The 13,566-nt window shown below is 36.3% G+C and overlaps 1 protein-coding gene across 7 annotated transcripts in view; it reads right to left on the reverse strand.

Annotated features, from left to right (window-relative positions):
- RELCH (RAB11 binding and LisH domain, coiled-coil and HEAT repeat containing) overlaps positions 1 to 13,566 on the reverse strand; it is an 87,474-nt gene that overhangs the window by 29,602 nt on the left and 44,306 nt on the right. For 6 of the 7 annotated variants that reach the window (XM_052780785.1, XM_052780776.1, XM_052780767.1 and 3 more), the window contains 6 exons: positions 12,470 to 12,582; positions 7,728 to 7,818; positions 2,858 to 2,929; positions 1,978 to 2,118; positions 1,120 to 1,284; positions 80 to 227 (listed from right to left, as the gene is read on the reverse strand). In XM_052780785.1, the coding sequence (XP_052636745.1) occupies positions 80 to 227; positions 1,120 to 1,284; positions 1,978 to 2,118; positions 2,858 to 2,929; positions 7,728 to 7,818; positions 12,470 to 12,582 (730 nt within the window). The remainder of the gene's footprint in view (positions 1 to 79; positions 228 to 1,119; positions 1,285 to 1,977; positions 2,119 to 2,857; positions 2,930 to 7,727; positions 7,819 to 12,469; positions 12,583 to 13,566) is intronic. The other variant, XM_052780793.1, reaches the window with a different exon arrangement.

A 13,566-nucleotide genomic window follows, 5' to 3' on the forward strand; every position in this document is an offset into this window, starting at 1 on the left:
GTTAATAGTGATTTGAGATTTGTCACTGAATTATACTTAAGTTTATAAAAATTCCACATATTGGAAATTAATCATTTACCTTCTATTTGTGGTATTTCTCCCTGAAGTTTAGCCTTGCTTGTGAAAGGTGCATTCTGTAGCACCAGTGCAAACAGTGAAGGAATCAATGACTGCAGAGCAGACAGATACATGTGGAGCTTATGTTCATCCAAGCCATGTTCTCCTTCCTAAAACAAACAGGACATTTACTTAAAAGCTTTCAGTTTGGATGACCTGTTGCTTAGGCATGTATTCCCTGGCAAGAGATCAGCACATCTGTGATGAGCTTCTACACAGAGACACTAATTATATAGTAATTTATGCTAACCACAAGCTTTGTGTCACCATCCAAATCCCCTTGTCACCCTTAAGTCACTTCTACTCAAAAGATTCAAGCAATATAGCCTTTGGCATTTAGTAATTCATGTCGATGAACAAAACTGATATTCTGAAAGAACATTTTTCAGCACATTTTGGAAATGTGAATCCTTGGTCTCAGAGACCAATGCATCTAAAAACTGAATAAATTAGTTGCCTGTACTCCGAAAACAAGCATCTTGGTTGTGTGTTAGATTGTTATGAGATACCCTATTTTCCAGAACTTTCCAGATATCTACCAAATCAAGTGTGCAGACAAACTGGCTCCTAATTGTAAATGACCTAACTAAACCAATTCTACTTATTTTTTTGTTTAATAAATATTGCACTTTATTAAAAACTACACTATGTGACACTTAAAAACAATTTAAATATAGGGCAAATGCACTCAGAATAACACACATCATCTGGTCACAGCTCCAAGCAAGCGTTTTCTGAACTGCACTTTGATTATTTGGCTATAAAACAAAACATTGTTAAAGAAGAATATGTTTTTTTCGGGGTTTTGGTTTTCAGGTATTTTTTTCCTTCTTCCAAAGGACAAGTAAAAGTTATGGAGTTACAACAAGAACCTCCAGAAAAATTTTCCCCCATAGATGATTAAGTAGCAATGATTTACATTTTTCTATTTTTTAAAAAAGCCTGTATATGTAATAAAGATACAAAAAAAATTCTCCAATGTAGAAACAGCTGAACACATACCCTGAGCAATTTTTCAATTTTATTAAGCAGTGTAGGTATAAGATGGAACTGTAAATTTCCCAGTTCTGTTGTCCAGGCAGCATAAGCAGGTAAAAATACCTGATGTGTTGCACTAACTACACGTTCTGAAGGGTCTCCTAATGCTGAAAGCAGCAGTTCAAAGCCCTGGCAAAAAACCAATAAAGAATGTAATTATTCTCCTAAAATTTGTGCTAAAGTTTACCGCACAAAACATACAGACTAGAAGAAGATTATAATCTATTTTTAAAACTTTACACTAATAAAAATAAAACAACGTAGTACACGGAGGCCTTTGAACAGATAGTCCCAACCACATCTATAAAGGTAAACAGTAGGTGGTTCAATGATCCTGCTAGTATTTCTATAAAGTCAAGTTATCAGAATCAATACAAACACATTTTTTCACTCTGCCTTCAAAAACTCAAAGACAGAAGTTCTTAATTTTCACTTATCTGAAACATTATTAGGCAGTATTAAGTTGAACTACAAGTAGGCTTTGTTGTAGTAGACAAATCTCTGTTAGCAAGTGATGATATCAAATTGACTAACAGTATCAGGTAGGCAATGAAGTGGTATGTTCTTGAAGGCAGATCATGAATTATTAGAGAAACTTCTGTATACGGCTTATCCCTGATGTTCTAATGACACTTGTAAGTATATGTTTTCTTTTTGATCTTGGTGAAACAATAAAATCAACATTAACATTCATATAAACCACCAAAATTTTTAAAAGTATCTGGAAAGATTTAATAAAAATACATGAAATTATGCATCCCCCGATTCACGAGATAACTATAGAAGACATTTTATACATACAGAACCCAAACCAAATTATACCTGTTGATATTTGTCTGGATCATCAATATATCCCATAATGATGCCAAGGCTTTTGATCACAGCTTCTCGTACCAGATCTGCCTTATCTTCCATTAGCATTTGCTGCAGCATGGAAAGCACTAACGAACTACGAATTTCTTTCTGTTTATAAACAAGAAACATACTTGTTAAATCCAATAAAAGAAGAAATGTGGGTTTGTATCAATTTTTATAAATAATTTGCACTTCTATTAGTGCTCACAAACAAAATGCCTTCCTCCAACCATAGATCCCTTTATGAATATTACACATTCAGTTTCCACAACAGAAGATGAATGAATATAAAATGTCAGCAGCCTCATTAGAGCGCCTTTTGTCCTACCAAGCACAGAACTCAGGTCCTTTAATTCATATGGAACCAAAAATAACTAACAGCAAAACCTACTATAGGCCTAGACTTAGAATCTTTAATCACTGCATTGCTAAATTGGAGAAGTGGGTTTTTAACTTGGGTTATTTTCCTCCTTCTCTGAAGCTTCAAATTCTAGTTCACCACTGATTTAATTTTGCTGCTTCTTCTGACTGGCAGCACTCTTCATGTAACATTCCACAGTGCATGAAGAACTCTATTATTGGGTGCCAATTATTTTTTCAGAGATCATTTCCTTAATTGGTCCTAACTATCTTTGCATTGTCTTTACTGAAACAAAGATGATTTTTTCAGAACATACTGTTTTTAAATACATTTTATAGATCGATTGACCTGTATTCCTTTATAAAAAGCTATCTCCTCCTTAACGTGATTTATTGAATCTCACATATGTGATACAAAGTACAAGACAATTTAACTGTCCAGGCAAAACATACACACTTGGGAGGATGTTTCAGTATTAATACCTACTGGAAGGTAAGGTGCTAGAGCTCCACAGGATTCTGCTACCAGTAGCCGTCTCTCTGGGTATTTGTGGTTAATCTGGTAAAAAGAAACAGAATGGCTATTTGCTTTGCAGTAACCAATATTCAAAATGTGGTTAGAATGAACTGCAACGGAGGGATACGTCTGCACCTCTTAGATACACATTGACTGTGCCCATAGAAGTTGTATATGGGTACTAAGCAGTCTCAAATTCTTGCACTGAGGCATAAAGGCAAGGCAGATACAACCTTCTCTAGTTGTCCTATAAAATAGAGCTTATAATAAGAGAAAAATCAGAGCAGCATGTATGTATATGCAGCAAAAAGAATGCTGGAAACGCGGGCTACTGTACCCTGAAGAACAACTTCTGAGCTGGCATGTCATGAAATACTTTGCCTTGTGTAGCCCTTCAGGAGCACCGTTCCTCTAAGAACTACACAAGTGCCCCCTAGTGCTCTGAGCCAAGCAGTGTAGCATAGCACAGCTGCCTAGGTCTTGCTGAGCAACTGGGGTCAGAAGACATATGTACTAAGTCAAAAAGTACTTGCATGCTATCGAAGTTCTGCTCTCAAGTCCAGCATAAACATGACACACCTCTAAAATGTGACTGAAAACTGCTCCTATTCCCAAGAACCTCTTGATCCTGTGCTACCTCCCCTTTCCACTCAAAGGCCATTCGAAAATTCTGCTTTACAAATTTAATATTGACACTTCGGAACCAAGTTTGCATCCTGGTGGAGTCAGCTTTAATGCCTGTAATGGTTGTAAAATGAAACATGTGGTATGTTTCAATACACTTTGTGAATAAAAAAATTTAGGGTAAAATGGTGAGAGGGAAATGTGAATAGTTTGATCCTGTCAGATAAAATAGGATATACATGTGGTGCGACTATTTCTCTCTTGCTCTGCAGTGTACAGCCTTGGTAAGACAACCATCTTACCACAGAAAAGACCAAGGTACTCACTGCCTTCCTTGTCTGTCTTTACTGGGAAGACTTGCCTTCAGTAGTCCACAGTCCCTAAAACCCATGCGAAAATCTGGAGCAAGGAAGACTTACTTTTGGTAGAGAATTATCAGGTTAGGAAACATTTAAACAAATTGGACATACACTAGTCTGTGGGCCTTCATGGGGATGCACCCATAAGTGCCGAGGGAACTGGCTGGTGACATTGCAAGACCACTCTTATCAATCACAAAATGTTGCGGCAAGGGGGGAGGTTCCTGAGTACTGGAAGAAAGCAAATGTCACTGCTATCTTCAGGAAGGGCAAGACAGAAGATCCAGCGAAACACAGACCAGTCTGCCTCACATCAGTTCCAGGGAAAGTGTTGGGAGCAATTAATCCTGGAAAGCATTTCAAAACATATGAGGGACAAGAATGTGGTTGGGAATAGTCAGCATGTATTTATATAGGAAAAATCATGCATGACCAACCTGACAGCTTTCTGAGATGACTGGCTCAGTGAACAAGGAGAGAGCAGTGAATATTGTTTATCTTAACTTCAGCAAGACTTTTGATACTGTTTCCCATGACATCCTCATTCACAAACTGATGAAGTCTGGGTTAGGTAAGGACAGTGAGGTGGATGGAAAACTGGCTGAACTAATCACAGGCTCAAAGAGTTGCAGCTGGGGGCCAGTCCCCAGTGGTGCACCCCAAGGGTTGACTCTGGGGCCAACAACAAAGATGCATAACATCTTCATTAATGACCTGGATGGCGAGACAGAATGCATCTCAACAGGTATGCAGATGACACAAAACTGGAAGGAGTGGCTGATATACCCAGATGGGTGTACTGCCATTCAGAGGCACCTCAATGGGCTGGAGAAACGGGCAGACAGGACTCTTATGAAGTTCAAGACAAGGAAGTACAAAGTCCTGAACCTGAGCAGAAATAATTCCCATGCACCAGTACAGACTGTGGGCCAACTGGCTGGAAAGCAGCTTAGCAGAGAAGGACCTGGAGGGCCTGACAGATACCAAGCAGAGACAGCAATGCACTCCTTGCAGCAAGGAAGACTGGTGGTATCCTGGGCAGCACTAGGATAAGCATCACCAGCAGGTAAGGAAAGTGATTATCCCTCTTTATTCAGCACTGGTGAGACCACATCTGGAGTACTGTGTACAGTTCTGGGTTTCCCAGCTACAGAGACAAAGACATATGGGAGCAAGTCCGGTGGAGAGACATGAAGATGATTAAGAGAGGAGTATCTGATATATGGGGGGAGGCTGAGAGAGCTGGGATTCTTTGGTCTTGAAAAGAGAGCTTGGGAAGGATCTCATCCGTATGTATAAATATCTGTACCTATCTGTAGAGGTAAAGAACACAGAGGTGCCCAATGAGAGGACAAGAGGAAATGAAATACAGGGAATTCTGTTTTACTGTAAGGGTGGCCAAACCTTGGAACACATTGCCCAGAGATGTTACAGACCCTCCATCCTCAGAAATATTCAAAACCAGACTGGACTTGGTCTTGAGCAACCTGCTCTCGTTGACTCTGTTTTAAGCGGGGGGCTTGGACTACAAGATGTTCAAAAGTCCTTTCCAACATCAGCCATTCTGTGATTCTCTCAATTCTACTGGCTTAAGAGAAACTACAGATGAAGAGATAGTAATAAATCAACTTTGGACACCTCGACTTTATTTCCACAGCATACTGAACAATGGTACCCGACCACTGATGTAATATTAATGTCTTCAACTTTCTCACTATTCTGATCTGAAATCACGAAGAACTCTCAAGAATGAAGTGTGGCAAAGATCATTTGAAAGAGACTCAAATGAACAAATCATAAGCCTCAGGACTATACTGAAGTCTCAAGCATGGGAGAACATTCTTTGAGTGTGTCTATCATTATTTTGCATTCATTCATCAGTAGGGCATCTGTAATATTTTTTGGAAGTACGGATGTTTCATAGATGAGAAACATTATGGGCACACAACAGGCTGCTTTAATACCTATAGTATCTTTGACTTATGTGCCATCCTTCCACATGCAAATTCCCTACTGGTAACAGAGATACACTTTGCCTTCTGGAGCTCTGCCTACCTGAGGGAGACAGCAAAGACTAGTTTCAACTGGTTTACATGTACTGGCAAGGCAATATAAATATCACCCCTAATATTGCAAACACATACTGACACACTGGTGGAAAAAAGACACAATTTCCACAAAGTTTGTGTTCAGGGAAGATTATCAGCCCTTGGAAACTTAAACCGTAAAACGTTTATTACCATTTCTTTTCCTTTTGTCTTTAATAAATAAGCAGTAGTACAATTCTGGAAGCTAATTAACGGGTCACTAGTTCTGAGGGAACTTTTAGCATTCACAGAGCCTTGATCTAAACTCAGATGAGCCAGCCACCAATTTCTACTTGCAAAGAGCAGGTAGAAAGATCGCAAAGGCTAGCCTGATAATGCTGAGCTCCAGAATGTGTGGATGAAAACGCTGAATCTTCTGAGGGCCCAGTCCTTTGCATCTGTAAATAGGTTTTGGTTGGATACCAACTGCATGAATGCTTTCATGATTAAAGTATCTACTGAGAAAAGGTAGAAAATATGTATTTTTGAGTTCCTTCTACAAACTCAGTCTTGTGACAGTGAGATTCAGCTGGTATTTTGCCAGAGAAAATAATGACCTGGTTTCAGTACTGCAAACAAAGTCTGGCAAACTGCATTAAATAAATGCATGATGACATATGGCTTGGCAGCCTGACATGCTGTATGTACTGTTACAGTTGGGACTTGTTTCTCTTTTGCATCAGCAATTAGCAAGAAACTGGTGTGATGAAGATGTGCTCTTACTGAGGTGAAACTGGTTTTTTTAAAACACTGTTTAAATTTCACGAGGACTAAGAAAACAAAATGTGCTTTATTTTGTGTTCAACTACTATTGCCATGAGTCCTTCATTTAAAAAATAGATACATCAGTCATACATACAAGCACAAATGCTGCATATAATACGTACTTCTACTGTCAGAAAGCATTAAGACTATTAAAGCTTGGACTTTACTGTGAAACACAGATGGCTGCGTTATGCAAGAAACAGTAGACAATTATCAGACCAGAAAGATGGTGCCATCAAAGCAAGCATTATCACTCTGTCATGGCTTAGTTATTCACTGTCTTTTAGGCAATGATGAACTCCCTTTTCTTCATTATGGTAGGAAAATACCATGCATTTTCACATGAACTCATGTTGTTCTGTTTCTATGCCTCAGGTGAAACAGTAAGAGCATTTCAGTTTGCTTGTTCAGTTATTTCTATTAATTTAGAATATCTGTGGAAAAGGTCACTGTGATTCTAGAAGTCACATATAAACTTCAGGCTGATCTTACAGGTGTAAAATCATGCCCACCTACAGGGGACTTATTTCTGACTACTTTGATCTTTAATTTTCTGTTTAAGAATTTAAACTAGCTGAAGTGTGGACACTGCTCCAGGGACTTAATACAATATAAAAATCAGTGAATGAAATCTTTGAATGAAAATGGATTTCCAACAGCCTGGAAATTACAGTACAAGTTACAAAGGCACCTACCTGGCAATAGGTTAGGCAACACTGATGATGAGCATGTGCATATCTACATTTCAAAACAACAGACATATGCAGGTAACTAGAATCTCCAGATAGTCTTTGACAAATTTTCTGCTTCCGAGTTCTTTTTAATGTTATATATAAAAATATATATAATCAGCACAAAGAACATTCAAGTAGCTTTCTGAAAAATACTTTGAACTGCCATTCATTAAAACACAAAACCAAAACAACCTCCCCTCAAGCAAATAAAATTCAACGTTTATGAATTCTTAACTAATTTTCCAGTGTAAAGCACAAAATAATCAGTTACCTGTTCCCAACACTGTGGTAAAAGCTCAGCTTCTACACGTGTTGGTCCAACGTGTCGGGCAAATGCCACACACCCAGTTAGTATCATCTGTCTGAAAACATAAATTTAAAGATTTAATCTGTTTATAAAGTAAAGTTCTATAATATATAGAATATATTCTTTACAGGAAAAGCAGATGCTGTCAGGCAACAGGCGATTGTCTACAGTCAAAATTTCACACCATACACACTGACTTAAAGGCTAAATCTTAAATTGAAAGCCACTATTGTCGCTGCTCATTGCAGGGAGGATTGGACTAGATGACCTTTAAAGATCCCTTCCAAACCAAACTATTCTATGATTCTATCTTGTTTTCTATTTAATATGCCTTTTCCAAAAACTTGCAGATCCCAAACTCTGTGAACCAGAGCCTGAGAATCTCTGATTTGGGAATCTGTGACTTCCTAATGTCTGAGATTGGGAATCTCTGACTAAATCTCTCATTTAATTCTTAGTACTGAATACTATGACTCATCAAGCAGTAGAAGGATCTAAATTACTTTTTACTATCATAATATCAGTATTTTAGTCAAGTACACATATTGCTTTTATTTAGAAGCATTTGTGAGATTTAATGAACTTTGTTCAAAACAAGTGACTTAATTGTTTCATGACATGGTTTTGCAACATTCTAACATGCAAGCTACTGTCATCTCTCCCAAAATAGTGGATTTTACTTGTGTCAGAAATCTTCTAAAGCCCTTTATAAAAGGGAAACAATTAATCAGTCAGTAGTATTTACAATCACCTGAGTCACTTGTATCTATATTCTTGCATTTTTTAACTTTCCTCAAAGTTTGCAAGAAATCCCTCTTGTTCCATCAATTTCATAGGCACAGATATATATTTGAATTTTCAATAAAATTGTACTTAACTATCATTTGGAAAAACTTCTATTTAATGAGTATTTATCTTGCCAAGATATTTTACTTCTAACTATTTCTCCTGTTAATATGATTGAAATACCAACTTCACATGCAAGTCACCAGTTCTATTTACTTTTAGTGCCTAAATCAACACTTAAGTAACCAGTTTCAAACAATACTGCATGGACATGAGACACTCTTTTTATCACCTCCACAGTAAGATTAGGACACTACTGAAAATTTGTTCATTATTACTCTGTGGAAAGTAAGCCAGAATTAATTTGTTACCGTTTTAGTGTCATGTCTAAACTCCTAAATATGTACTGCAGCTAATAATGTGCCCTTAAGGTTGAAAGGCAGAGATTCTGCTGGTTATTTCTTAACCAGTTATACAATATACTCCATCAAAAAAAGACTCATTCACTTTGAGAATCTTTTCAAGGAGAAATAGTCTATTAAAGATTTTTTTACCCCAGCATTCTTTAGGCCACAATCTGAGCAAGCTCTTTGGTTTTGTGTTGTGGTGTTTGTTTTTTTTTCCTCTCTACCACATACAGAGAACTAGACTTTTGATCAAGGTAAAGGTTGGGGAAAACAGAAATGCAATGATTACATAAGACTCAAAAAATCAACAGCTGATCGGTGATAGCAATATGGAGACAAAAGCCTGTGGTAATTCCGAGTTCTACAAGAAACAAAATAGTTATTTGAATACCTGTCTTTGGTTCTACACATTGCACCTAATCACAGAACTGGGCAACAGGATATACTTTTATAAGATATTAAAAGAATCAAACAGCAGAATACAGTAATCACTTGAAGTCTTCTGCATTAGAAATGGGGAAAACGAAAATGTCTTTTTTTAAAAAAAAATCAAACCTTCTCAAAAAAGTTCCATGAAATCTCACAATTAACTCAGATTTCCTTTTACCTTGCCTATCAAGTAGGAAACTTTAAGATATTGCAAAAATATTAAATAATAATGTTTTAATATTTTACTGTAACCATCTTAAAAGTATATGACAACAGTCATTAGGTATTTTGGGAGAAGGGAAGGTTGTAAGATCTCAACAACAGGTCATTGAAACAAAAAATGTTAACACTAAGCTGTTGCAAAAATTGCAGTCTAGGCTGGATATGGGAAGAACTTTCTACTTATTGTCGTAATGATCTCTTCTGTTAACAAGATGCTAGGAAAGCTTTCCTCAAAGAGCTCTCTCCAGGTTATGCACTTATGATCACTTAGGCAGGAACATAAAGCAAATCAGTATGATTCAGCAGAGCACTAGTTTGCTTCATCAGTACAGAAACCAAAGTGAAATCAAGAATCAAACTAGAGGAGCAAGGCAGAAGTTAGAGTAGAACAGACATAATTTAACACTTCTAAACTCTTTCTAGAGGTTTTAGAAAGGGACTGAATGCACTGGTAAGCAATTCAATCTTGTATTACACAGTTCAAGGTTCTTTCGTCACACCTAAAGGTTATATCAAAAACTTACTAGAGTTTTCCTTAATATGTCAGCAAGTTATGTGTGTCCTGTAAGAGGTGGTATCATATGACTGATGGAAAGTCATACTAGATACACTAAGTTTAATGTATTTTAGCTTCTTTTCATTAAGAGTGCTGCTTCTGGGTACATTACTTGGAAATCTTAAAGAGTTCACATTTTGAACTATGTTGTAACCTTGTCCTAAAAGACCCCAACGTTAATCTGACTTCTTCACGGCTCCTTAGCTTCCAAAACCAAGATAACTGTCCAATAAGAAGTTTAAGTAAAGCTAACACATATTTGTTCCTTTGCAGAAAAGAATTTGATGGACATTTTGAAAAGTTGAATAGTACATTAATGGGCAAAGCCTTGATGGTAAAAGTGGCCTTATTAAATATAACATTAGTATACAAGACTATGGCAATATGCTATATCTGCATGCACCAAAAAGCCTCTCACGTGCAAGAATACAGGCTTTCTGCCTAATTGTTAACATACTTTACAAGGTCGAATATTTAAAGTAAAAAACTTATTTTAATGGGTTCATTATTAGAAATGTAATGTCACATTTCAGTCTCTTGCATTTAACAAATTAAAAAAGTCAACTTGTTATCAACTGCTACTTTAATATATACTGTAGGCCTGTACAGTATAGCAGAAGGTAAACAATTAACGTATGACATAATTAATACCATTGTTCTGGTGACTAAACCTGAATGTCTTTGGTTACTTCGTATTGCATAAGACTGCTAAAATATTATTTAAACCTCTTTAGATAAAAACCAAGCATGCATAATACACTTCCATACAAATATTTAAGTATAAAAAACTGACTGAAATTCTAATAATAAATTCTGAATATGTTTTCTAACTAATTTGTATCCAGAATCTCTTTTATTTGATGGAATTTTACTTATTCTTCATTCAGGTGTTATTGCACCTTTAAAACAGATTATGATTTTTACATGTGTAAATGTATATTGTGTATATACATGTTTTGTCCTGGAGGTTACGGCAGAATATTCTTCCCAAATTTCTGATGAAAATGAGTTATTTTTAGGTATAAATCTCTACCTCACAACAAAGAATAAACAACTTCAAGGAAAAAGCAGCTTGGATTTTCTTCTTTCTCAGCTGCTGAAGAGACACACCTAACTGCAGCTAAACAGGCATATGAAAAATCTACATGATAGGCCACCAATCCTGTGACAAATTAAGTACAAGAGATTACAAGCAAGATGTAATTTCCTTCCCCTCTCAACCACAAAATAATTTAGCTTCAATCTGCATGGGACATTCAAAATATTTTAGATAATGGTAGATGTTTCAGAAGCAGATTTCTAATAAATCTGAAGTAGAACAAGGACTGCATCTTTTTGTAATTTCAATCTGCATGATGCCACTGTGCTACAAGTTGCTTTTATTTATTTATTTATGCATTTTTTTGTCTCCAAAGCCATCTCTTTCAATTGTACCTCATCTCTAAATTTTACCATGGGAACAATTTAAACACCAGAACACTTAAGTTTCAGAGAATCTTCAAAAGGAATGCTTTCCATCTATTTCATAATGCCTATTTTGTCTGAAGACAGAATAGAGCAATGATAGATACAGATGCTTTACAAAACACCTCTAATGAAGACAATGAAAAATCTTTTCACAGTTAGAGAAGGAAACATACCAGCTAGGGTACTGTCTTTCAACCTTAAGGATATTCTTACCAAGATCAGTAGAAACAAAGTCAGATTTCCTGAGTACTAAGGAAGAACTAAATTTATAAAACAAAATAAAAAATATACTTTGTTTCAAAGTCTTAACCAAAATAAAACAAAGCTCTTAACACTTGTCAGAACTAAATCACTGCTTCAGTCTTCTGAATTTTTTATTGCTACCTCAGTACTGAACTGCAAGTAGGAAGAGTACTATTTTCTCATGCTATTTTCCCCAACTAAACATGGTAGTTAACTTACATAAAGATCACTAAGATACACTAAGACGAAGGTTTAAAAAAAGCTGTTTTGATTTCTATATCAATCATTGCTAAGAATTATGATCTTAAAGCTCATTTTAACAAAGCATTTCAGTTCATCTTTAAACAGAAAAGGAACTGAAATGTTACACTACAGCTTACCAAGCACATTCTTACATTTCAGTAACTAGAAAGTACGGGTCATGGAAATGGAAAGTCCTGAAGTCCACGTAAATTTGTCAACACTACACCAGCAAAATATCAGCTTAAGTGAAACTTGGTTAAAATCATCCAATAATATCCAGTTTCTATTAGTTCTGCTTCTTTGACAAAGAAAAAAGTTCCTTCTTGTCCCGCAACACACAAACGCAAACACACCTTTGCTCATCATCTGGTCGTTTGATCAAATTGAACAGTATGTGTAGAAGCTGATCTCTCTCTTTGGGTTCAGGATGGAGGCAGGCTGTACACAGTATGAGTGGGATCAATTCCTAAAAAGTTGTGGGTAGGGGAAAACCAAACAAAGTAAAAATGCTTTGGGCATATATTCATTAATGGCAAAATAAACTAAGAAGAAAAGTCTAGCCACATAACATCAAAACAGTTAGAGAAGATTTTTTAGAGTCTTGATCTCTTATTAAGTGACCTGAAAAAAGTGAAGGTCTACAAAGGTTAGAATTATTTTCCTGCTAGGAAAGATCAGGGGAGAACCAGCACATAAAATAAAAAGCTCTGCAAAGACTACAATTAACATATGCAGGTCACCTGTAACCAGAATTAGAGGACAATCATGGTTTAAATTATCTTCACTACCTACTGAACTGAAGTAGGCTCCACAGACATCTATGGAACAAAGCTCCTACAGAAAAAGCTATTTCTGATGCCATGGAGTTAAAGATTAAAATTTCCAATTAAGCATGCACGCAGTTTTGTGCACAAGTTTGAATAAGCACTGAGAAACATACATTGGTAAAGGTGACTGCAGACAGATATCCTCTATTTTGTGTTGACTGAGAACTACATGATTTTTTAAAATGCTTGTTGGTTTTTTGTTGTTTTTTTTTTTTTTCAATAAAGAGGCAATATCTGTAGCTGAATTTTCTTTTTAGAGGAATTCAATTCCCTTAAGGAACAAACTATCAAGAAAATACTGTGTAAAACACTAATGGAAAGAAAATATAAGGCTGTTCACAATAGTGAAGACCTCCTCATTTCTAAATATGCCTTCAAAGCTCATGGTATTCATTCCCAGAAGAAACAAATGTTTCTAATGTTTCTAAATGTTTCATGGACTGGAAGTCCCTTTCCTTGACCTTGTTGATGTGAGCCTTTACTCCAATCGAATTTGGAAGACACACAATTTCTACATGATTTAATATCTTAGGAACAAGCATCACACTGGGAGGTCGGGGGGAAAAGAACAAGACGAACCTAGGTGTCTGCAGAGAAAACATGGGCAAGTAATCCAGAGACTT

This window comes from Harpia harpyja, chromosome 1 (genome assembly GCF_026419915.1).
Source record: "Harpia harpyja isolate bHarHar1 chromosome 1, bHarHar1 primary haplotype, whole genome shotgun sequence".
Taxonomy (NCBI): domain Eukaryota; kingdom Metazoa; phylum Chordata; class Aves; order Accipitriformes; family Accipitridae; genus Harpia; species Harpia harpyja.